General features: G+C 43.6%; 1 protein-coding gene across 4 annotated transcripts in view; it reads left to right on the plus strand.

Moving 5' to 3' along the window:
- Positions 1 to 26982, plus strand: part of siae (sialic acid acetylesterase) — a 77484-nt gene that overhangs the window by 17086 nt on the left and 33416 nt on the right. For 3 of the 4 annotated variants that reach the window (XM_059638920.1, XM_048562398.2, XM_059638921.1), the window contains 2 exons: positions 12778 to 12916; positions 16830 to 17004. In XM_059638920.1, coding sequence (XP_059494903.1) covers positions 12778 to 12916; positions 16830 to 17004 — 314 coding nt within the window. The remainder of the gene's footprint in view (positions 1 to 12777; positions 12917 to 16829; positions 17005 to 26982) is intronic. The other variant, XM_048562400.2, reaches the window with a different exon arrangement.

Raw genomic sequence — 26982 nt, forward strand, 5'->3', positions numbered from 1 at the left:
GTGAGTGCAAACTTGAGGAGCAATCCAATTCCCCAGTTCCTGTACCATAAATGTGCAACTTTCTCTCCTATCTTTTTTCACTACCTTACCGATCAATCTACTAAATCCAAACTAATTGTCTAGAATGCTGTCTCCTCTTTACAAAAAAGTCCTCAGTATGTGTGCATTGCTTGTTAGGCCAACATTTTATTGTCCATCCCATATGGTGAAATGAGAAGGTGGTGGTGAACTTCCTCTTTGAATTGCTGCAGTTCCTGATGGCATAGGTACACCTAATTGCTGATAGGAATGAAGTTCTAGGTTTTGACTTAGTCTTCAGGCAATCGGCCATGCCTGGAACAATTTTCGTAAGTCCCTTTTATATTCTTTTACAAAGTTGTTTAGGTGCATTCTAAAATCTGCTCACTATTCCAGTTGGACTTAATCTTGTTTCTTATTTAACTTAGCATAACTGATGTTGCTGGGATTGGAGCATTTGAGCTAAAAGGGACAGCTGAATAGGCCTGGGAATTTTTCCCTGGAACATCGGAGGGTGAGGGGGTGACCTTTATACAGGGTTTTGAAATCATGAGGGGATTGAAGAGGGTAGATAGCGAAAGGTCTTCCCCCCCCCCCCCCCCCCCCCCCCCCAGCTTATGTGAGTTTAAAACTGCATGAGATAGTTTCAAGGTGAGCGGGAAAGGATTTAAAAAGGACATGCGGAACAACATTTTCATGCAGAGGCTGGTGTGTGAATGGAAAAAGCTGCCAGAGGAGGTGATAGAGGCTGGTACAATTATAGCATTTAAAAGGAATCTGGATGGTTACATGAATAGGATGGGTGAAGCTAGATATGGACCAAATGCCGGCAAATGAGACTAGATCAGTTTAGGCTATCTGGTTGGCATAGTTGAATTGGACTGAAGGAACTCTTTCTGTGCTGTATATTTCAGTGACTATAACTCTGACTTCCTGGTTCTCTACATCAGCTTGTAAAACCCAAGATCACAGCTTCAAGCCCTTTTGTTTTAAATATCAGCGAGAAGTTCTTTTTTCATATCAAAAAGTGTTTATACACACAATTGAACAGCCTTTTCTGCTAATCTTCAAATTACCAGTGGTACGTATTTTTCATCTATTAACCACCAGCAATATACTTTAGAATCATGGAATCCCTGCAGTATGGAAACAGGCTATTCGGCTTATTGAGTCCACACCCACCCTCTGAAGACCATCCCACCCAGACTCTCCTCCCTCCCCCTAGCCCTGTAACCCTGCACTTCCCATGGCTAATCCACTAAGCCAGCACATCCCTGGATACTATGGGCAATTTAGCATGGCCAATCCACCCAAACAGCACATATTTGGATTGTCGGAGGAAATTGGAGCACCTAGAGGAAACTCTCACGAGCAGTGGGAGAATGTGCAAACTCCACGTAGACAGTCAACTGAGGGTAGAATCAAACCCGGGTCCATCGTGCTTTGAGGCATTAGAGTTAACCACTAAGAAATCACCAGTATTTTCCAATTGAGTAATTTACATGCACAATGTATTAAGGGAGAATGCAAACCATTAAAGGTGACAGAGACGTAGGGAGGAGGAAAGGGCCTAAATCAAATGGATTTGGAAAGGGAGATAAAGCTTCTACCCACTGCAATGCCCATCTTCCCCAAAGGCTTTGAGGATATTGGTCGACACGTCTTGCTCCCTCTCCAAGTACACCCAGACACAAATGTCCCCATGGAAGAGGGGCAACGACATCCTCCACAACCTGCTGTCTGGACCTGTTAGTAGCCATCGGCCAGGGTCAGGAACATATCCGCAAGGAGGTCCACTAACTTACTATACCTCTCCACTTAGAATGCCCAAAGACCAGAAGGAGTTGTAGTGTAACCAAAAACACAGCATAAGGCAGCTATAAGTGTTTGCTCCCTCCTACATTTTATTTTACATTTTACACCATCCTACAATCTGCTTTAACTGTGGTCTTGATCAATGTTGATGACATTGCTGGCGTCCAGTACTTCAATACTACAACCAGTACCCTCTGTTTTGCCTCTTACTCCTCTACCTCCAGCCACTGCATTAGAGACTGTTAACAAAAATAAACATGTGGAATTGAAATAATTTACTGGCTTCAGTATTAGCTGGAGACTTTATGAATAATGCATATGTTCTTTAAATAGGATGTGGTTTGTGGTCCTTCAAGAAACTTCTGTCATTAATTATATTTATAAAATGTATGGGTTATTTATAATAGATTTCATCTTTGATAGCCAGAAGTACAGGAATTTTGTCCCTTATTATAGATCCAAGAAAATGAAGTTATACTTAAATAAGTTGTTCAATCTCCAGGGTTCAGAGGTAATCAAAACAAAGTGCTGGAGTAACACAGCAGATTCGGCATCATCTGTGGAAAGACAAACAGTGTTAACGACTTGAGTCCGATACATAGTAGCAAAGAAGCATCAGAAGAAACGGTAACTCAGTTTCTCCAGCATTTTCTGCTTTTATTTCAGATCACCAGTATCTGCAGTGCTTTGCATTTACCTCAGGTGATCATACCTGAGCTATACTGCATTTACCTGAGCGTAACAAAAATAGAAATTGCTGGAAAAACTCAGTAAGTCTGGCAGCATCTTTGGAGAGAGAGCAGAATTTATATTTCAGATCCAGTGTCCCTTTTACAGAACTTGAGCATGTTCTGCAAAACGTTTTGCTTGCTTTTCTCTGCCCTTTGTTCATTCTTATCAACTTATTCCTCGCTTTTCAGTTTCGTACTGTGATACAACTTGTGCTGATATGTAATTGTGAAAGTGGATGGGGTGGAGCTGTCGTAATTGCTATATATGTCTCACGGTCAGGCTGTTATCTGAAATTTCAAATAGCAAGCCATCAAACATCCAGATTCGGGTCACTGGACCGAAATGTTAACTGTTTTCCACCTGGCCTGCAGATCCCTGTACGCTATGGGCAATTTAGTGTGGCTAATACACCTAACCTGCACATCTTTGAACTGTGGGAGGAAACCTATGCAAAATTCATGCAGTCACTCAAGGAACTGAATCTGGGTCCGAGGCACTGTAAGGCAGCAACCATGCTGCCCCCCGCGCGCGCCGCGCCGCCCCCCCCCCCCCCCCCCCCCCAACTTAACTCCAGTCAAAGTCAGATGACTTTCACAGCATACAACTTGCAATGTCAGTTTATCTGCTGTACTGATCAGGCTGTTGCCCATATGCTTTTCGAAGGAAGCTTGCACCCAATAAACCACAAAAGTGATTGTGGCACTATTCATTTATTCTGCACAGTAGTTTTAAGTGAAGGCATCTAGACTGCCTAAACAAATGCTGCCAGTTCTGTCTGAGAATGAATCCCCTTCTATTTAACAGTATTGATTTTACTATTTTCCAGTTTGGAAATATAAATCCCAAACTCACTTGCAGCTCTCCAGGTGGTAGATATACACTTAGTAAATCTACCCCCATTTAAATCTAACGGAAATTTATGGAATCTTTTGCATGAGATGCTGAGAGGCTCCTCCACCATGCTTTAGGATGGTTATAGTGTAGTTTTCCAGCCAGCAACATAGTCATGGACATGCGAAGCCATCCTGGGGGTTATCATTACCCAGAAACTCACCACATACACCCAATGGCTGCAAGAGCAGGTCAGAGGTTAGAAATACTACAGCGATTGACTTGCCTCCTGGTTCCTCAAAGCCTCTCTACCATCTACAAGGCGCAAGTCAGTAGTGTGATGAAATACTCCCCAATTACCTTGAGTGCAGCCCCAACAACACTCAAGAGGTTTGACACCATCCAGCACAAGGCAGCACTACATCTACAAATATCCACTCTGTCCACGACCTATTTTCAGTAGTAGTATTGTGTTTCTACAACATACACTGCATAAATTCACCAAAGATCCTCAAACAGTACCTTCTGACCACCCACAAGGACATGGGAACGCTATCATGTTCAGGTTCCCCTCCAAACCACTCATCATCTTGACTGAGAAATATGGGAAACGCTCTTTCACTGTCGCTGGGTCAAAATCTTGTAATTCTCTCCCTTGTGGCATTGTGGGTCAACCCACAACAGGTGGGCTACAGTGGTTCAAGATGGCAACTCACCATTGCTTACGGCAATGGGGAATAGGCAGTAAATGCTCGCCAGCTTTCAATACCCACATTCCACAAATGAATAAAGTAAAATTGTCCATCTCAGTTACTAAGAAGTATCAACTTCATGCACCATCTTTTACTTCTTTAAAGTTGAGCTCATGTGAGGTCTCCCTATCTGAGGAGGCATATTCTGGCTGGAGAGAGTGCAGCAAAGATTTACCAAACTGATTCCTGAGATGGCAAGACTTGCAAATGAAAAGAGACTGGATCAGCAGGAATAACGTACGCTGAAGTATAGAAGAATGAAAGGGGAATCTCATCAAAACGTATAAAATTCCAAGACTAGAAAGGGGAAGAGCAGGAAGGATGTTCCAGAACCAGGGGTCACAGTCTAAGGATATCAGATATGCCATTGAGTTGAGGAGAAATGTCATAACGTCATGAAATTCAAAATTAGATTGGAAAATGTAAAAGTCAGTCAATGATTAAGATTCTAGACTGGAAAAGGGCAGATTTTAAAGTTCTTAAGGTTGAACTAGAGCATGTTTGTAAATGTATTTTGATGAATAAAACTGGGATGAAAAATGGAAGAATTTCAAAAGAGACATGAATATGATGCAAGCAAGGTACATACCCATGAGAAATTTAAAAAAAGAGTATCTAATGCTTGAGTACCCTAAGAATAAAGAAGTAAAAGGATGCTTATGATGCACACCAAAATAATATTAGTTACATAAATCAGGAAGCAATTCAAATGCAAGAGAAAGGCTAAGGAAAATGGACTTTTGGAATATGGAAGGCTAAGCACAAGGAAAGGAAGACAGCTGCTAAAACAAATTGTAAAGTTTTCTTCAAACATATTAATAGCAGATTAGTGAAGTATGGAGTGGGGTCTGTCAGAAACAAGCAGAGTAAACTTTTCACTGATGCAAAAGATATGGCAGAGGTACTAAATGAATATTTTGCTTCCGTATTTATCAAATTACAAGATGGTGACAACGTCCTAGTTGAAAATGTGCATGGTATGGAGATAAGGGAGCAAGTTGCGAAGCCATTGACAAATAGTTTCCAGGCCCTTCTGAACACAGGATTAGTTCCAGGGAACCTTATACAATCTTAAAATTTGTGAGTGGCATGGATAGGGTGAATAGCCAAGGTGTTTTCCCCTGGCAACGAGAGTCCAAAACTAGAGGGCAAAGGTTTAGGATGAGAGGATTAAGATTTAAAAGGGATGTAAGGGGCACCATTTTCATACAGAGGGTAGTGCATGTATGGAATGAACAGCCAGGGGAAGTGGTGGAGGCTGTACAATTATGACATTTAAAAGGTATCTGGATAGATATACAAATAGGAAGGGTTTAGAAAGATAACACAGTGTGGAGCTGGAAGAACACAGTAGGCCAGGCAGCATCTGGGCCCTTCTACAGAAATGGGTTTGGGGTCGGGTGGGGCAGGGTTGGGCTGGAGAAGGAAGCTTAGAAATAAATAGAGGAGGAGTGGGGCTGGGGGAGGTAGGTGGGATGGTGATAGGTGTGTGCACGTGGCAATTGGTGGGGATTGGTCATTGAGGTAGGAGTGGGTTAGGTGGGAGAGAAAATGAATAGATTGTGTTAGGTCAAGGAGGCGGGAATGAGAGTGAGGGTTGGCTATGGGATGAGGCCGGAGGTGGGATGATTTGGAAACTGGTAAAATCCACATTTAAGCCATTGGGCTGTAGGCTCCCAAGGCAGACTATGAGGTGCTGCTGCTCCAGTTTTCAAGTGGCATCATTGTGACACTGGAGGAGGCCTAGGATGGACATGTCACTCAGGGAGTGGGAATGGGAGAGGGAGTTGAAATGGCTTGCAACTGGAAGGTGTTGTTTACTGCGAACAGAGCACAGGTGCTCTGCAAAGCCATCTCTGACCCTCTACTTGGCCTCACCGATGTAGAGGAGGTCAATCGGGAGCAATGAATGCAATAGTCCACATTGATGGAAGTGCAGGTGAACCTCTGTCTAATGTGGAAGGCTTGTTTGGTGCCTTGAATGGAGGTGAGAGAGGAGGTTTAGGGGCAGATGATGGTGAGCTTAGCTAAGCAGAGGAGGGTGGTGGTGGATAGGGACTGTTCAGACCTAATTTTCCAGGAAGAGGAGTGCCTAAGCCCACCTTGATGAGGGATGATGTGTAAAGAGATTGCACGCCCATGATGAAGAGGAAGTGACTGGTACGCATGAACTGGAAATTCTGAAACTGACATAAAGTGCCAGAAGACTTGCAGATGTAAGTGGCAAGGGACTGGATAAGGGGAGAGAAAATGGAGTCAAGGTAGGAAGAACAACACGTCTCACTTTCTGTTTGGATTCCCTGCAGCCTTCAGAACTCAATATAGTGTTCAATAATTTTAGGGCCTGTGCACCTTGTTCCATGCCCTTACCTACCCCCACATCGTAGGCCCTGCAGTGACATGATTGTTCTCAGTGCAGCTGACACATTTTCACCTACTATGGCCCCCTAGCAGCTTTTCTTTCTCCCTGGATTACCATTGCCCATTCCTTTCCCCCACCTTTTTCTCACTTTAGGTTCTGTCTCCACCCAGCGCTTACTTATTTCTCTCCAGCTGCTGTTGTTAGCATATAAACCACATTTACGTAGCCACTATGAGTTCTGAAGAAAAGTCACTGGACCTGAAACATTGATTCTGTGAGCTCTCCATGGATGTCGCCAGACCTGTGAAGTTTATTCAGCAATTTTTGTTTTTTGTTAGACCGATATAAGAGTATGAGGAGCATGGACAGAGTGTACATAAGGTAGCTGTTTCCCTTATTTGAAGGGTTAATAACATGGGGACACAGTTTTAAGGTGAAAGGCATGAAGTCCTCAGATGATTTGAGGAAAAAATGTTTTCTCACATAGTGTTTTGAGAGAGGGTCTAGAATGCCCTGCCAAGGAAAGTAATAGAGGTGAAAAGCCTCAGAACCTTTAACAAGCACTTGGATGAGCAAAGAGCCTTCCACCACTACCCCTCTCTTTCCTGTTATTAAGTCAATTCTGGATCTAACTTGCCAAATTATCCTGGATTTCATTTGCTTTCTCCTTCTTTATTAATCTACAATGTGGGATCCTGTCAATGTCCTTGCCGAAATCTATAAGAATGACATTAGTTGCACTACTGTCACTTATATGCTTGTTCACCTAGCCAAAAAATTCAATGAGAAGAATTCAGATGATCTATTTCTGACAAGGTAATGCTGACCATCCTTGATTAAACCTTGCCTCCCGAAATGGAAATTCATTCATCCTTCGGAATTTTCTCCAAAACTTTACTACTATTGATGTGAGACTCACTAGTCTAGAATTCCCTGGCTTATCTTTGCCAACCTTCTTGAAAATTGGAACCATTTCTCTGGCACATCCACTGTGCCTAAAGAAGAAATAAAAGTTTCAGTCAGGGCACCTCTGACTTCCTCCCTCGTGTCTTACATTAGTCTGGGATGCAACTCATCTGTATATGGGATTTGTCCACATTTGAGCACCAGCGTTACCTTGACCTTCAGTCTGGCAGCATTTAAGTCCAGTTTTGTGCCATCAGTGTAGGACCAACAGCATGTTGATAGAAAATACTCTCTTGAATACATTGCAAGAAATCTGCCCTCTCTCAACTCTTTATATTGTGCTTATTCCAATTACTGTTAGGGAAAGTGATATCCTCTATCATATAGCAGAAACCCTCAAGGAGTATCATTGGCAGTTTCTAATAGGCAAAGATGACTCTATTCCATTCTCAGGGTGAGTCCGTATGTGGCTGTTCAGACTGATGCGGTGTCTCTTAGATTTGGGGCAGCTGGTGGTCAGGAAGCAGTGGGTAGGGCATTGGTGTGGCAGCATGCTCCTTTCGATGATTTCGCCTGACTTGCAATTCTTCCCAGCGGCAAGTCTTGAGATGCTTGATGCCTTCCCAGATCCTCCTCCTCCACTTTGTATGGTTTTGGGCCAGTGATTCCCAGGTGTCTGTGGGAACGCCAGTGGCACCTTGAGGGTATTACTGAATCACTTCCTCTGTCCACCTGGAGCAGGAGAACTGCAGGATGTGCAAGAGGGAACTTAAAAACAAAAGGAGTTTAGGAGAGGTAAAAGCAGATGTGAAAGGTTCTGGCAGGTAAAATAAAAGAAAATCCTAAGTTGTTTGACAGGTACATAAATGGTGAAAGGATAACAAAGGAAAGAGTAGCTAGTTTGTGTGTGATACCAGAGGACGTAACAAGGGTTTTAATACTTCATGTCAGTATTCACAAGTGAGAGCGATAATATCGATATGGAAATCGGGGAGAAGGTCTGTGAAATAATTAAAGAATTAGCATCGACAGAGAGGAGATTCCAAGTGGTCTGGTTGAGTACGTTGAAATTAGATAAATCTCCAGGGCTGGATGAAATGTATCCCAGAATTTTGAGTGACACAAGGGCAGAAATAGTGGGCGCACTTGCAAATATTTTGATTTTTCTCTGGCCACAGGAGAAATGTCAGGAGGCTGGAGGACAACCAATGTAGTACTGTTATTCAAGAAGGGAACAAGGGATAATCCAAGGAAATACAGGCCTGTCAGTCTAACCTTGGTGAGGAAACAATTTTAAAAGACAGAATTACTTTGTATTTGAAGAGGCAGAGATAAATCAAGTACGGTCAGCCTGATTTTGTTAAGGGGAGGTCATATCTGACCAAATTGATTGAATTTTTTAAGGAGGTGACCAGGTGTGGATAAGGGCAACGTTTTAGTTGTATTCTACTTGGATTTAATCAAGGCTTATTGTAAAGTCCCACATGGGAAACTAATAGCAAAGGTAAGTGTCCATGAGATCGAAGGAAATTTGGCAAATTGGATCCACAATTGGCTGAGTGGAAGGAAGCAGAGGGTGATGGTTGAGGGTTGTTTTCCTGTTTGTGGTATATATAGATGATTTAGACTTGAACGTAGGAGGGTAGATCAGTAAGTTTGCAGATGATTCAAAAATTGGGTTGAATAGTATATAGTGATGAAGATTACAGGAGAATATAGACAGGCTGATCTGTGGCAAGTGGAATTCAATCCAGACAAATGTGAACTTGATGCTCTTGGGCAGAACAAACAAGGCAATGGAATACCTGATTAATGGTAGGACCTGGGGAAACTCGAGATCATAAGACCATAATATATAGGAGCAGAATTAGGTTATTCACCACATTGAGTCTGCTTCGCCATTCAATCATGGCGGATATCTTTCTCAACCCCAGTCTCCTGCCTTTTCCCTGTAACCTTTGAACCCTTTTACCAATTAAGGACCTATCTATCTCCATCTTAAATACACTCAATGACTTGGCTTTCACAGTCCTTTGTGACAGTGAGTTCCATAGATTAACCTTCTGGAAGAAGAAATTCCTGCTCATCCCAATTCTAAATTTTCTCACACTGAAAACTGTTGAGGTCAATTCATTAGATACATTCAAGAGGGAGCTAGACGTGGCCCTTGTGGTTAAAGGGATCAAGGGCTATGGAGAGAAAGTGGGAGTGGGATACTGAGATTGCATGGTCAGCTATGATCATTTTGCATGGTGTTGCAGTCTTGAAGGACTGAATGGCCTACTCCTGCACCTATTTTCTGTGTTTCTATCCTTTCTGTACCTTCACTCTGAGGCTGTGCCGTAGTCTCTCCAACAAGTGGAAATATGTTCTCCGTGTCTACTCTATCCAGTTTTGTGTAAGTTTTAATCAGATCTTCTTTAGAACTCCATTGAGCACAGATGCAGAGTCCTCAACTGTTTCTCAAATGACAAGTCCTTCATCTCCAGGATCATTTTTGTAAACATCCTCTAGACCTTTCTAATGCCAACACAATCTTCCTTAGATATGGGGCCTAACATTACTCTTTTATATTCCAAATGCATTCTGACCAAAATCTTGTACAGCTTCAGCGTACATCTCTGCTTTTATATTCTTTTACTCTAGCTGATGGAAGAAGTTCTAAGAGAGCAGTACAGAGGTGGGATGGGTCTTTGCTGTTGGCGACCTTTCCACACCAATGAGAGGTGTAAATGGAGCCCATGGATGGGGAGTTTGACTTCTTTGATGGTTTGGGCTGTGCACACAACCTTTCATAGTTTCTTAGGGTATTGGCAGAACAGTTGCCATACCAGGCCATACCACCCGGACAGTATGCTTTCTATGGTGTGGCTGTGAAAGTAGGTGAAGGTCCTTCTGGACATGCCAAATTTCCTGAGCCGCCTGAAGAAGGATTGTTGTGCCGCCTTGACCTTCGTGTCGACTTGGGAAGTCCAGGACAGGTCGGCTATCGTCACTCCTATTAACTTGACGCTCACAACTCTCTCAACCTCTGCTCCATTGATGTAGATGTGTGATGTGTTCTCCTCTTTCCCTTATGAAGTCAATGATCAGTTCTTTAGTTTTGCTGATATTGAGAAAGAGGTTGTTATCATTGCACTGCGTTACCAAGCCATCCATCTCCCTTCTGTATTCTGACTTGTTTGATACCTGTCGTACCACGGTAGTATCATCAGCAAACTTGTAGATAATGTTCTTTCAGAACTTGAGTACACAGTTGTGGGTGTACAGGGAGTTCAGAAGGGGGCTGAGAATGCATTCTTGGGGCTCCAGTGTTGAGTGTTATCGTGGACAAGGTGCAGTTACTGATCTGATTGTGACCTATGGTCAGAAAGCTGAAGTTTCAGTTGCAGACGGTGGAGCCCAGACCTAGGCCTTGGGATTTTGAGACTGGATAGGATAATGGTTTCAAAGGCAGGGCTGTAAGTTGATGACTAGGCATTTGATGTCGATGTCCTTGTTGGCCAGATATTCCAGAGATGTGTGCAGGCCTAGGGAAATGGTGTCTACTGTGGACTTGTTACATCGGTAGGCAAATTTCGGGGATTGAGACAGGCTGGGTGACTAGATGTGGTCCATGACCAACTTCTTGAAGCACTTCGTGATATAGAGGTCAGAGCCACTGGGCGGTAGTCATTAAGGAAAGTTGCATGTGCTTTCTTAGGTACTGAACTGATTGCAGTCCTCTTGAAGCAGGTGGGGACTTTGGCTTGTATCAGTGAGAGGTTGAAGATGTCAGTGAATACCTCCTCCAGCTGGTCTGCGGAGAATCTAAGTGCATGGCTGGGGATTCCATCTGGGCCCGTCGCTTTCCTTGGGATTGACTCCCCTGAAGACAAATCTGATGTCTGTAGTGGTAACGGCTGGTACAAGTGCGTCTGGGAAGGTGACACCATGCTGATGGCGTTCTTCTTGTACTGAACATAGAAAATGTTGAGCACGTCAGGGAGGGATGTGTCTTTGTCACCTATCTTGCTGTGCTTCATTTTGTATCCTGTTATGTTTTTTAGGCTTGCCACAGGTAGGGGTAGCCCATCAGCTTGTTTGGACCTTGAATTTGGCCAAGTACTACCTCTTGGCATCCCTGATGGCGTTGTGGAAGTCATATCTGAATTTCCTGTGTAAATCTGGGTCATGCGACTTGAATGCTGAATACCTGGTTTCACTAGGGAGTGGATTTGCCAGTTCATCCAAGGTTTCTGGTTGGAGATAACCCAGATTGACTACTTTGGCACACAGCCTCCCATGAATTTGCCAGTGAAGTCCGTGATGATGGTAATGGACTCGTCTAGATTTTCTATTGAATGAATGTTATGTCCGTTCTCCTTGGTTTGTATTTTCACTGTGTTGTAAAAATAAAGTATGCTTTCTTAAAGCCTAATGGTGGATGAATCAAATCACATCTGGAACAGTCTTTTGCTTTGTTTAAAGGTGCTATCTTCATGATATACTTTGGGGGAGGGGTGTGTGGTCTGGCCCTAATCAAACTGTAGCAAATCACCCCTCTTGAAATAAAAAAAACTACGCCTGCTGTACCTGTATAAGACTTGATTGTGATTCAAGGATACCTGGATCCCTCAATACCTAAGAGCTCTACAATCTTCTTCCTATTGAATATTAATATGCATTCATATCCTTTCTATTAAAGTGGACTAGCTCACATTTTCGCAAGTTTTGCTCCATTTGCAGAATTTTTGCTAATACATTTAACCCATCTATATCTCTTTGCAGACTTCTTATGCACTCTTCACAAATTCCTTGCTAATCTGCCCTTGTAAGCAAATTTATCATCTGTACATTTGATTCAAATAAATTGTACATAGCTGTGGCTCAGCATTGTTCCTTGTGACTCTTCACTGGTTATAACTTGCAAACCTAAAGAATGGTCCACTTAGGCTCATCCTCTCACTTGAGAAAATGATGGTGAACTGTTCTCTTGAACTGCTGCAGTCCATGTAGCGTAGGGACACCCACATTGCTGTTGAAAGACAGGTTCAGGGCTTTGAGTGAATCGCAAGGGGAGGGGCAGAGGATGGAGGGTGACTCAAGGTCAAGTGGCAGAAGCTGCCTCGAGGAAATGGATGCAGTGTGTCATAAGGGGAGAAGGATGGGAGTTTTATGAGGGGGAGAGATGGAGTGTGTTTTGGGGCCCTTAGAGTAAATCTGAATCTCTGGATGGGAAAGAGGGGAGTGGAGTTTTGCAAACAGCTGCAAGTTGCAAAATTTCTCCGGTGTTAATGTAAGCATTTTCTGTTTGGCTCTGTGTTTGTTTTATTGATGGTAATGTGCAATATGCTCGTTGCAATACTCCCTCTTTTTCAGATTATTAATGCAAGTGAAGAGCTCTCTCTTGCTTCCCGTTATCCATATATACGACTCTTCCAAGCAGGATTGCGTGAGTCATATCACGAGCTGAATGATCTTGATAGCATTGCAGTACAGTGGTCGATTCCCACCGCAGGTAAGGAGGGTATTGCATGGAATTACAGTGGGGAGACTGATTCTAGCAGTAGGTTAAGACACAACCAGTATGCTCAAAAGCAGCTTTGTTCTTTGTGTTAGGTATCTACAAAAACTTTTTCAAGATGATAAACCGAGAAGAATGTCAAATCTATATAGTCTTTCTCAGGGCCCTGTTTGGAAAATCTTTAATTTCATTCAAGTTTAAACATGTCATCATGGGTCCAGTAAGTAATAGTAAGTTAAAGCATTGTGTAACATGGGTTGCATTGCAACATATTCATATTCTCAGCTGTGGTAGGGCAGTTCTCTAGTGTGCATACTGTCTCCTCATTTGGCTCTATATACACTATAATTAAAATACAACAAAAGAAAGATAAAATTGGAATAACTTAACTCTATGGAAATCTTCACAGAACAATAGATTATTTAACTACTAAACAGTAACGATCCCAAAATAGTAACATCCCATAAACACATCCTTCGCAAAGGCAAATTCAGTAAAATATATTGATGTAACAATAGTTTAAATTGAGTTTCTATCTTCAGGGAGGGTGTCATAAGAGATAATATTGGATATTGTAATTTCCCCTGCTGATTGAGGCAACTCTCGGAGTGAGCTATCTTAAAAATAGTTTTTCTGAAACTCAGATCTATTGTTGCACCCAAATCTTTGCAGTATTGCCTCATCAACAACCCATTCAATAGCCAATCTAGGTGAATAGCTTGCATATCTGTCTGGCTTGATTCCGTTTGACAGTGAATACTGCAAGCTTTCCTAGCTTAATATCCTATTTTCACTGTCTCATTAGCATATATTCAGTATAATGAATCAAGGTAATTGGTGTGCATATCTGCCTGTCTGGCGTGATCCAATTGCCAGAATTTACAGTTGGCCAATTTTCCCAGTGTGCCATTCAGTTGGCCAGTATCCCTTTCAGTGCCCCAAAGAGCTGTTATTGTATTTAGAAGGGGCATTCCAACACCTACAGTGGCCTAACCAATGTTTTATTAGGATCCAGTATAATGGCTTTGCTCTTAAATTCAATGTCTTGGCTAATGTCCCAGGCAAGTGTCTCTCATGCCTTCCTAACCACTTCATTCACCTGTCTTGATAACCTATGGAACCAGTGTGTATGCACACTCTGATCCTCAGTGCTTCCTAGGATCCTACTGTTCATCATGTGTTACCTTACCTTCTGTCCTGCTCAAGTACTTCACCTTATGTTTATCTGGATTGAATTCCATGACATTTGAAATGCCCATTCATTTACTTTTTAAAGGTTGCGATGTTTCCCATCTGTCCAGGCAGTCCATTCCACATTCCCACTACCAACTGGGTGAAAAGACATTTCCTTGCCTTATGTATAAACCTCCTGTCTTTCACCTTAAAAGCATGTCCTTTTGTTATTGACCCTGATTCGAGGGGAACAGCTGCAACCTATCCATCCTGTCCATACCTTTTATAATGTACACCTCAATCAGGTTCTCCTAGAGCCCTCTCTGTTCAAAGGAAGCAACTAAGCCTTTCCAACCTCTTGTCATAGCTAACATACCTCCCAGACAGGCACAATCATGATGAACCTCCTCTTCACCTCTCGAACAATCACATCCTTCTGTAGTGTTGTGACCAGAAGTGCAGACTGTACTGCAGCTGTGGACCAACTGATGTACCGTAAAGCTCTGACATAGTTTAGCTGCCCTTACAATCTGTGCTGTGATAGACAAAGGCAAGTGTCCTTGGTTTTTTTGTCGGTTTTTTAGGTTTTTTGTTTTATTTTTGTCTACCTTCTGGAGAGAACTCGGTTTTGGAGTTATTGGCAGCAGCTGCAGCTGGCAGGACTTCGACAGTTGGTGGCAAGTCAGCTGGCCAGTCTTGGATGGCGGTCAGCAACGAAGCAGCTGGCCAGTCTTGGATGGCGGTCAGCGGACTGCGAGCCCAATGTCAGTTGGTGATAAAGTGGCTGGAGAGTCGACAGTGAGGGACTTAGCCTAGTGGAGAGGGGATAAAGCTCTCATGGGGAAAGCCCAGCATGGAGCACCTGCAGGCTCAGGCTATAGAATTATGAATCATCATAGAATCTCTACAGTGTGGAAACAGGCCCTTCGGCCCAACAAGTCCACACCGACCCTTGGAGCATCCCACCCAGACCCATCTCCCTGTAACCCACCTAAGCTACACATCCCTGAACACTATGGGAAATTTAACATGGCCAAGCCACCTATGCTGCACATCTTTGGACTGTGGAAGGAAACCAGAGCACCCAGAGGAAACCAAACAGTCGCTCGAGGTGGAATTGAACCCAGGCCCCTGGCCATGTGAGGCAGCAGCGCTAACCACTTTTAACTTTTTTTTGTTTTTCTATTTTGAATTTAAGATTTTATACTTTAGGTACCTTTGTATCTAACATGGCATTGGGAATGGCAACTTCTCACTGTACTCCTGTAATTCTGTACTTGCACACGTAACAATAAATCTGATTCTAATTTGAATTACAGATGCCGAGATCAGAGTCAATAAAATGTGAAGCTGGAGGAGTACAGCAGTTCAGGCAGCATCAGAGAAGCATGAAAGTTGATGTTTCCAGTTGGGACTTTTTATTCGACTCCTCTTATACTGTCTGACCTGTGCTCCTCCAGCTCCACATTCTGTATTAGGCTGTTTTTTATTTATCTGTGTCTTCTTATTATTAATATAGGCACCTTGGTAAGGCGACTTAAACACTTATCTTACTTACCTGTACCTTCTGTTTAGTAAGCCAACATAAACACTTTTCACTGCACTTTTTTGTAAAAATGCAAATGACAACTAATGACCATTCCCATTCCATGCCACTCCTCTCCCTCTCCCCTCCGCTCCACCCCAACCAAACACCCTAATCCACTCCACCCCTCTGGTTTCCACCTCACTGCTACACTTATTTAAACACTCCCAAATGGCTCGTGAACCTCCCTGTAACAATGTTGGTGCCTCTCCAGTTTAGGTGAAACCTGTCCTTCTTGTCCAGGTCCCTCCTGCTCTGCAAGAAATCCCAATGACCCAGATACCTAAAGCCCTCCCTCCTGCATCACATTTTACCCATGCATTCAACTGTATTATCTTCCTATTTCTGGTCTCACTGGCACATGGCACAGAATTTATGCCAAAATTACAATCATAGAGATGTTGATTTTCAATTTTCTGACTAAAAGACAGACAGAGATGAACTGACAGCTCAAGGTGGCATATTGCAGAAGGAAATAGTCATTATCCAGAAAGAGTTAAAAAGAGAGATACTAAAGTGCACAAAGAATTGAATTATGTCTGAGGAAGGCCGGAGATGTGTATTGGACAAATACAGGCAACAGAATCAAGTGTCAAGCCAGATCAGTGTCAACAATGAATATTTAAGTAGGTTAGAGAGACAATAGCACGAAATTACCATCTTGTCACAGTAAACTACTGTTCTGCCTGCTGGGAGGTGAACCAGTTGACTTCAATGACTGTACTGCGATTGTTAAATGCCTTAAAGCACACTTCAGCTGTTTTGGCATTCCTGATAACAGCCCTCAGTCCATGAGTGAAGAACTCAGTTGTTTCATTTAATTGGGGAATTCATCAACACTCGTCATCTCCGCACCATCTGGTGTGCTTGTGTGCATCCACGGATTGGGGGGGAGGAGAGCGGGGCAGGGGGTAAAGAGGATGGAGAGGGGGTGTTAGTGTTCCAGATTCCCAGCAGTTGTTGTTTTAAAAAAAAAATCGTTTTCACTTCTGTAAGGCCTAATTCTAATTTGAAGGTTATTCTCTTTTTTGGGTTTTCTGCAAGAGGAGAAGTTGTTTCTCTCTATTTGATGGTGGAATAGCTCAATGCTAATTTGAAAAAGGTAAGTTTGCTTCCTGCTTATCATTGTCTTCCTTTATTGAATCCTAGAGATTCTTGGAAATGGCAACTTCACCTCATTCTCAGCTGTCTGTTGGTTATTTGGTCGATATCTTTATGATAAGTTACAGTATCCTATTGGTTTGGTGGAATCATGTTGGGGAGGAACTCCCATTGAGGCTTGGTCTTCCAAACGAGTCCTGCACAAATGTGAAATTTCTTTCAGGTAAGTTTACGATTTGCCATCTTTTAATTGTATCTTGGTTTGCTATGTCCACAGAACAATTAATAGCTGTCAGACTGTTCAAATCGATCAGAACAAGGGAGGCTATTGACCCAACTCTCCCTTGGACAATAGACAGTATTGGATAGAATAAAGCAATGAGTCTGTCTAGCCTGTCCCAAGAATATTGTTTGCACAATCATCCACTAATAAACCCTCAGTCATACACCTCTTAACCAGCCAACTCTTGCAGGACTTGACCCATGTCTTCTGCAGCAGTCCACTCAGCATCCCTGTAACATTTTGACTTATCACTCATACAGTACCCAGCCTCCCTCTTCCACTACTCCCGAGCCATCACCCCTGCAACCCTCAACCCATCAACCACACACCTCTTAATCCAAGACTTAGCCCCGGTCTGTCACGTCTGTAGCACACAGACATCACCTCTGCAGCATCCAGCCCCTAGGATTGACTTGAGCAGGTCTTAACTCGTAACCCACTCATCAAGCAGCACCCAAATCATCAACCTAACCCAGTTGTCATGTAGCACTCAAGCTGTCCACTGCATGTCACTTGACCCCACACTGCTCCAATACAAAGATTTACACAGTACTTGTAGTGTAAAGCCTACAGCTGAAGAGATTAGAGAGTAAAAATGGAGTATTACGGATGTGCAAACATACAGAAGCCACGTCCTTTACATAGAAATTTTCATTGAAGGAGGAAAAGAGCTGAAGAACTTTAAAGGGGTTGAAGGATCAGAAGATAAGGAAGTAGTGTTACACCTTTATAAAGCATAGAATAAAATCCCTATAGTGTGGAAACAAGCCTTTTGTCCCACGAAGTCCACACCAACCCACAGAGCATCCTACCCAGGCCCATTCCTTTATAACCCACCTAAGCTACATACCCCTGAACACTGCAGGCAGTTTAGCATGGCTAATTCACCTAGCCTTCACACCTTTGGACTGTGGGTGGAAACTGGAGTACTTGGCAGAAACCTACACAGGCGTAGAGAGAACGTGCAAACTCCACACGGTTGCCTGAGGCTGGAATTGAACTTGGGACCCTGGTGTTGTGAAGCTGCAGTGCTAACCACTGAACCACTGTGCTGCCCACGGTTAGGCTCCAGCTGTAGTTTCCTGTTCTGTTCGGTACTGGGCGTGTCACTTTGCACAGGCTAATGAGACCTTGCTGATGAGAGGTTGCTGATGGTTTCATAGTGGAGGAAACCCCTACAGTAGCTGTAGAATTGAGTTCAGGAGTCATACAACACCAGGTTATGGTCCAATAGGTTTATTTGAAATCACAAGCTTTCAGAGCGTTGCTTCTTCGTGATTTCACCGGTCCAAAAGCTTGTGATTTCAAATAAACTTGCTGGACCATAACCTGGTGTCCTATGACTACTGACCTTATCCACCCCAGTCCAATCCCAGCATCTCCACACCATGAAGAATTGAGAATCACAGAATACAACTCTAGATCTTTTGCCAATCACCTTAAAACTGTGCTTGAGAATTTTATTATAATCTGTAATACAGTGATGAAATGGCAATGGAAAGAGATTCAGTTATAACTTGCAGCAGGATTTAGGGTAATACCTGAAAATGAAATAATTTGCGGAACTGCAGGGAAAAAGCATGAGAGTGAGAATAATTAGAAAACCCTACTTTAGCCAGTTGAAACAGGCATTCAGCCTGATTGTAAGATAATAAAATGTGAGGCTGGATGAACACAGCAGGCCCAGCAGCATCTCAGGAGCACAAAAGCTGACGTTTCGGGCCTAGACCCTTCATCAGAGGGGGAGGTGGTGTGAGGGTTCTGGAATAAATAGGGAGAGAGGGGGGAGGCGGACTGAAGATGGAGAGAAATGAAGATAGGTGGAGAGGAGAGTATAGGTGGGGGGGAGGTAGGGAGGGGATAGGTCAGTCCAGGGAAGACGGACAGGTCAAGGAGGTGGGATGAGGTTAGTAGGTAGGAGTTGGAGGTGCGGCTTGGGTTGGGAGGAAGGGATGGGTGAGAGGAAGAACAGGTTAGGGAGGCAGAGACAGGTTGGACTGGTTTTGGGATGCAGTGGGTGGAGGGGAAGAGGTGGGCTGGTTGTGTGGTGCAATGGGGGGAGGGGACGAACTGGGCTGGTTTTGGGATGCGGTGAGGGAAGGGGAGATTTTGAAGCTGGTGAAGTCCACATTGATACCATTGGGCTGCAGGGTTCCCAAGCAGAATATGAGTTGCTGCTCCTGCAACCTTCCGGTGGCATCATTATGGCACTGCAAGAGGCCCATGATGGACATGTCATCTAAAGAATGGGAGGGGGAGTGGAAATGGTTTGCGACTGGGAGGTGCAGTTGTTTATTGTGAACCGAGCAGAGTTGTTCTGCAAAGCGGTCCCCAAGCCTCCGCTTGGTTTCCCTAATGTAGAGGAAGCCATACCGGGTACAGTGGATGCAGTGTACCACATTGGCAGATGTGCAGGTGAACCTCTGCTTAATATGGAAAGTCATCTTGGGGCCTGGGATAGGGGTGAGGGAGGAGGTGTGGGGGCAAGTGTAGCATTTCCTGCGGTTGCAGGGGAAGGTGCCGGGTGTGGTGGGGTTGGAGGGCAGTGTGGAGCGAACAAGGGAGTCACGGAGAGAGTGGTCTCTCTGGAAAGCAGACAAGGGTGGGGATGGAAAAATGTCTTGGGTGGTGGGGTCGGATTGTAGATGGTGGAAGTGTCGGAGGATGATGCGTTGTATCTGGAGGTTGGTGGGGTGGTGTGTGAGAACGAGGGGAATCCTCTTGGGGCGGTTGTGGCGGGGACGGGGTATGAGGGATGTGTTGCGGGAAATACGGGAGACGCGGTCAAGGGCGTTCTCGACCACTGTGTGGGGAAAGTTGCGGTCCTTGAAGAACTTGGACATCTGGGATGTGTGGGAGTGGAATGCCTCATCGTGGCAGCAGATGCGGCGGAGGCGGAGGAATTGGGAATAGGGGATGGAATTTTTGCAGGAGGGTGGGTGGGAGGAGGTGTATTCTAGGTAGCTGTGGGAGTCGGTGGGCTTGAAATGGAAATGTTCTTTAAATGGCTTCAAGGCCACTTATCTGCCCGCAGTAGGGTCGAGTGGAGCCAAGTACATTTTCGTAGGAAGAACATGGAGAAACTGTTTAATGTTAAGAGGATAGCTCTAAAATTGTGTGCAAGTACAGAGTCTTGTTTGTATATGTATATAAGTCATTAAAGGTGGCAGGATAGGTTGCGGACAGTTCATAAAGCACACAGTATCTTTGGTTTTATTAATAGGAGCATATAGTGCAAGAACAAAAGTGTTCAACTTATATAAAATTCAAGTTCAGCATCAGCTAGTACACCCAGTTCTTGGCACTGCACTTGGAGATAGGAAACTAAGGTGATATTTGACTGAAGTATTCAAAATCATCAGAAGTTTGGTCGAAGTAAATAGACAGAAACTCTTTCCACTTGTGAAATGATCAAGAATGAGAGAGCAGATTTAAACGCATAGAATCCCCACAGTGTGGAAACAGGCCATTTGGCCCAACAAGTCCACATCCCCCTCCGAATAGCATCCTACCCCCTGATTTCCCACGTCTGACCCACACATGGACACTATGGGGAATTTAGCATGGCCAATCCAGCTACCCTGTGCATCTTTGGACTGTGGGAGGAAACTAGAGCACCCGGAAGAAACCCACGTAGACTTCACACACAGTAGTCTGAGGATGGAATCAAACCTGGTGCTGTGAGGCAGCACTGAGCCATCATGCCATAAACTAATTAGTAAAAATACAAAATTGTTGTGAGGAAAATTTTCAGACAGCAACTGGTTAAAGTTTGAAATGTACATCCTGAGCCTCTGATGAAGGCAGATTCAATAAAAACATTCAAAAGGGTAATGGACTGTTTTCTTAAAAGGAAAAATGTAGGATTATGGGTTAAATTCTACTCGGCAAATTGCTCATTGGAGTGCCAGGACAGATATTATGGATGGGCCAAATGGCCTCATCCTCTGAACTTGAGAATTAGGTCCAGAAGCAGGCCACTTGGCCCTTTGAATCTGCTTTGCATTTAATAAAGTCATGGTTGATGTGAATTTAACCTCAATTGTACATTCGCCCTATGCTTAGTAACCTTTCAACCGCTTGCTTATCAAGACTCTATCTACCTTTACCTTAAAAAAAAAATTCAAAGATTCTGCCTCTGCTGCCTTTTGAGGAAGAGTTCCAAAGGCAGTAAACCTTCTAAGAGAAAAAATATATTCCTTACCTATCATGTTTAGGTGGCTCCTAATTTTCAAACAGTGATGTCTCATTCTAGGTTCTCCCCGCTAGTGGAGATTTCCTTTCTATATCCACTATGTAAAGTCCTTCCAGGATCTTATAAGTTTCTGTCAAGTCAGCTGTTACTGGTCTAATCTCCAATGGATATAAATCTAATCCATCCAGCCTTTTCTCATATGACAAAGCAGTCATTCCAGTTATTAGCCTAGCAAAACTTCTCTGAACTGTCTATAATGAATTTATATAGTTCCTTAAACAGGATGAGCAATAACATTCTGTTTGCTTTTCTACTGAACTTACTGTACCCATTTTAATCTTTTGCAATTCATGCACTTGGGCATTCGGATTCTCCTGGATCTCAAGACTCTGTGATCTTTCACCAAACGAGGTTTTTTTTACCTACTCTTTGAACATACCTTTTTGTAGTCACTTGTGTCCCTTTCACAACTTACTTTCCTCCCTATTTTTGTGTCCTTATCAAATGTAGCAACATGAAGTGTTGAGCCCTAGCAGTGATCCATGTGACAGATCACTTATTTTATTTTGCCAATCCTAAATTACCTAATTTATGTTTACTGTTACTTTTCCTGTTTACCAGACAATCTCCCAATGTGTTAATTGCCCCCATATCATAAGCCTATACTTTGTATAATAATTTTTGATGTAACACTTTATCACTTCTAAAAATCTAACTAGAGCATATTGCTTTTATTTATGGCACATCCAACTTCAAAGATATCCAATAAATTGGTTACATACAATTTCCCTTTCCCAAAGCCATATTGACTGTGATAATGGGAACTGCAGATGCTGGAGAATCCAAGACAATAAAATGTGAGGCTGGATGAACACAGCAGGCCCAGCAGCATCTCAGGAGCACAAAAGCTGACGTTTCGGGCCTAGACCCTTTCTAGGCCCGAAACGTCAGCTTTTGTGCTGCTGGGCCTGCTGTGTTCATCCAGCCTCACATTTTATTGCCATATTGACTGTGTCTGATTACCTTGAATGTATCTAAGAGCCTCGTTACGATATGTTTAAAAAGACCTTCCAGTGTTTTCCTTAAAACCGATTCCAAGCTAACTGGACTGTAGTTTCCTGATTTCTGCCTCCATTTTTTTGAATAAAGGAGTTACGTTAACTACTTCCCAATCTAATGGAACCTTTCCCAGTTCCAGTAAATTTAGAAAAATTGAAATCAACACATCAACTACTTAACTGAGATAATAAGGTGTAGAGCTGGATGAACACAGCAGGCCAAGCAGCATCAGAGGAGCAGGAAAGCTTACATTTCGGGCCTAGACCCTTGTCTCAGATTCTCCAGCATCTGCAGTTTCTACTATATCTGAAACTACTTGACTGACTATTTTTAAGTCCCTTGGATGAAAACCATCAGGACCCCTGGACATGTCAACCAATATTTGCTATTTGTTTAATACTACTTCCCTGGTTACTGTAATTTTCTTGAGTTCCTCCATTGCCTCCCATCCAGAAAGCTGTCAATAGAGATATTGCTAATACCCTATATGGTGTAGTTTGATGCAAAATATCAATTCGGTTTATTTGCTTTCACCTTACTTTCCATTATTGTTTCCCAGTGTAGGAAGTTGTCGCAGGATACAGATTAGTTGCAGATACAGGCAGAGAATGGCAGATGGAGTTTAATCCGGCTAAGTCTGAAGTGCTGTATTTTGGGAGATCAAATGTTAAGGAAAAGTATATAGCTAATGGCAGACCCTGAACAGCATTAACGTACAGAGGGATCTTGGGGTTCAAGTTCATCACTCCCTGAAAGTGGCTACACAAATAGACAGGTTGGTAAAGAAGGCATATGGTACGGCCTGCTCTACACTGGTGAGACCAAGCGCAGACTCGGTGATCGATTTGCAGAACATCTGAGCTCTGTACATTATAGTCAACAACACCTTCTGGTTGCCTGGGTCACTAATGTCCTCCAGAGAAGGAAACTGCTACCCTTACCTGGTCTGGTCTACATGTGACTCCAGGCCCACTGCAGTGAGAGTAGCTCTTACCTGCCATCTGGGTAATTAGGGAAAGGCAGTAAATGCTGGCCTTGCCAGTGATGACCTCATCCTGTGAATGAATACTGAATTTATTGATTTTTTTTTGTCTGCTGCTATTAATTACTTTACACTTCTCATGCTTGTTTATACACTATTTCTTCAATATAATTTATGTCAGACAGACTCAATTGGTCTCTGGCATTTCCTCATTGTCCATGATATTTTTTCATGTCTTTGCCCCCACATTTACAAAAGTTATTTCTTGCAATGATGATGAAAGGGCCTCAGCCCAAAATGTTGACTGTCCTGCTCCCCTGATGCTGTCTGACCTGCTGTGCTTTTCCAGCCTCACAACTACAGACTCTGACTTCCAGCATCTGCAGTCCTTATTGTATCCAAGTCAGTATCCTGTTCCCACTTTCTGCCTGTATCCTTTGATCTCCTTAGCCTTAAGTACTATATCTACCTCCTTCTTGAAATCGTTGAATGTTTTGACCTCAAAACTGTCAGGCAGACTTCTAAACAGATGGTGTTGCCTCGAACATTCCATTTAAACAGACAGCTGGAAAACATAACCGTCCGCCATACCCTTTTTGAAGAAGGGCCCAGACCCAAAATGTCAGCTTTCTTGCTCCTCTGCTGCCTAACCTGCTGTGTTCAGCCAGCTCTATACCTTGTTATCTCAGACTCCAGCATCAGCAATTCCTACTGTCTCTCATAACAGTCTATCGTGGTGGGATTCAAACCTAAGTCCCTACAACACTACCTGCATCTCTGGATTAACAGTCCCACAATATTACCACACAGCCATTCCCTCCCATTAGGCATGGAGCTTGAAGGAACTTGGTGGTCCTTAACGGCTTTAAGCTGACTTGATGGCCTTTATTCTAGGATTCTAAAGGATGTCGCTACAAAGATTGGGAATGCTCTGGTTCATGACTTTCCCAAATTCCTTGAGCCCAGAACAGACGTAGAGGTTTGGAAATTAGCAAACATAACAAGACTGTTCAAAAGCAGTTACTCTTACATCAGCTGTCCCCAAAAAAAAAGCAATAATCCAATGGTAGGAAATTCTTATCAATGCACATTAAACACGGTGGTACAAATTCTACATGGCTTTACAAAATGGGAATTACGTTTGACAAATCAATTAGGATTTTTTGAGAATGTAACTGGTATCTCGGTAAATAAGAACCAGTTGATACAATATATGTGGATTTTCAAAAAGCATTCAATAAGGTGCGACAGAGGGTTAATATTCGAGATAAGTACTCATACAGTTGTAGTAGTAGATTAGGATGGTTAGGGCACTGATTAACAGATAACAAGTAGAGAGGAGAGACAAATAATGCATGTTTAAATTGTGGAATGCCACAACTTCAGCTATTTACAATCTATATCAACAACTTAGATAAGAATGGGAGTGGAGGGATTTTGCAACTGGTGAAGTCAATGTTAAGGCCATTAGGCTGTAAGCTTCCAAGGTAAAATATCAGATGTAATTCCTCCAATTTACATTTGACTTCACTTTGACGATGGAAGAGGCTAAGGGTGGACATGTCATCAGGTGGTGGGCAGGGGAATTAAAATGGATGGCATGGGAAGGCCATATTGGTTGTTGTGTGCAGAGTGCAGATGCTCCATTAGTTGGTCACTGAGTCTGCATTTAGTCGCTCTGATATAGAGGAGACCACATTGGAAACAACAGATGAAATAGATAAGGTTGGATGAATAGCAGATGAAAAACACTGCTGAATCTGGAAGGAATTGTTTGGAGCTTTGGACAGAGGTGAGAGGAGAGGTGTGGGAGCAGGTGTTGCATCTCTTGTGTTTTCAGGGGAAAGTACTGGATGTGGTTGAGGATCTAGTGGTTAATGTAGAGCTGACAAGGGAGTCACGGAATGAATGATCCCTGTGAAAGAGGACCAGGGTGGGGAAGTAAAGTGTTTTTTTGGTAGTGGAGTCTGATTGTATGTGGCAGAAATGTTGGAGAAAGATGCATTGGATCCAGAAGTTGGGGTGGTACTTGACTATTAAGGAGATTTGATCCTTATTGCTGCTGGGGGGTGGGCTTTGACAGCAGAAGTGTGGGAAATGGAGGAGCTGCGGTTGAGGGCTGGTAGGGAGTGTGGAGTGGAGAAGGGAGTCACAGAGAGTGGTCCCTCTGGAAGGCATATAAGGGTGGGGAGGGAAAGATGTACTGTGAAAGTGGGGTCAGATTGCAGGTGGCAGAAGTGGCGGAAGATGATGCAATGGATCTGAAGGTTGGTGGGATGGTACGTGAGGGCGAGGGGAATTCTGTTTTTGTTGTTGTGGGGTGGGGGTGTGAGGGATGTGTTGCAGGAAACGCGAGAGATGCGGTCGAAGGCACTTTCGACCACAGTGAGGGGAAGTTACGATCCTTAAAGGTTAGTGGAGTGCCTTATCACGGGAGCAGATGCAGCGGAGACAAAGGAATTGGGATCAGTAGAGGGGGGCTGATTGGGCCAATGGGAACGGAAGAAGCAGAGGGCTTTTAAGCCCTCCGTGTAGGGGATACAGGTGTTCAGGGACTGCATGTCCATGGTGAAGATGAAGTGATGGGGGGCCGAAGACTTAAAAGTTTTGGAAAGATGGAGGGTGTGAGTTGAATCATGAGTGTAAGTGGGGAGTTTCTGGAACAAAGGGGAAAGAATGGAGTCAAGATAGGAGGAGGTAACCTTAGTGAGGCAGGAGCAGGCAGAGACAATGAGTTGAATGGGGCAATTGGGTTTATGGATTTTGGATAGGAGATAGTTTCCCAACCCTGCACCGACTGTTTCTATCAGGTTGGAGGCTGTGGATGGGAGATTTCCTAAAGTGATGGAGTTGTTGATGGTCTGGGAGATGATGGCTTGGTGATCAGAGTTGGGATCATGATCAAGGCGATGGTAGAAGGATATGTCAGAGAGTTGGCGTTGAGCTTCAGCAATGGAGAGGTCATTATACCATACTACTACTGTGCCCCCTTGTAAGCAGATTTAGTAGTGAGGTTGGGGTTAGAGTGAAGGGAGTGGATGGCTGTGCGAATTGGTTGGCAGAGGGTGAATTGAATAAGGGGGTGGAGAGATCCAAGTGATTGCCGTGGCAGCAGTTTGAGATGAAGAGGTTGAGGGAGGGTAGAGGGCCCGGAGGGGTTGTCCAGGTGCATGGAGTTTGCTACAGGTGGGAAAAGGGATTGTTAGGGTTTGGGTTGGATTCCCATTCTCTCCAACTTCTCACTTAATCCAACCTCTCCCCATTGGAACACACAGCCCATGCACTGTTCCGAGCCTTGCAGTCAACGCGCTGTACCAGGGCTCACTGCACCGGGGACTCGTGCTGACCCCTACTGCTGCTCAAGTATTCGCCTCTGGTGCTAAGGGGAGAGAAGAAGAGAAAATGAGAGAAAAAAAAGGAAAAAGAAAAAGAACAGGCTGAGCAGAGGAGCTCCAGCAGGAGTGTGCTGTTCTGCTGCCATCTTGGTTTAAAGTACAGTAATGGAAAGGGATCTGACGTGTAGCAGTATCATGAACGTGCACAGTAGAAGTATTCTGAGGTGTGATGAGATTTAAGTATCTCAGCTTTTGTAAGAGATCTCTGAAACTGGAGGTATGTGTGCGAAAAGAGAGAAAGTTAGAAGGTTCTGGAAATAGAGTATCAAGAATAAATACAGGAAATG

This window comes from Stegostoma tigrinum, chromosome 32 (assembly GCF_030684315.1).
Source record: "Stegostoma tigrinum isolate sSteTig4 chromosome 32, sSteTig4.hap1, whole genome shotgun sequence".
Lineage (NCBI taxonomy): Eukaryota > Metazoa > Chordata > Chondrichthyes > Orectolobiformes > Stegostomatidae > Stegostoma > Stegostoma tigrinum.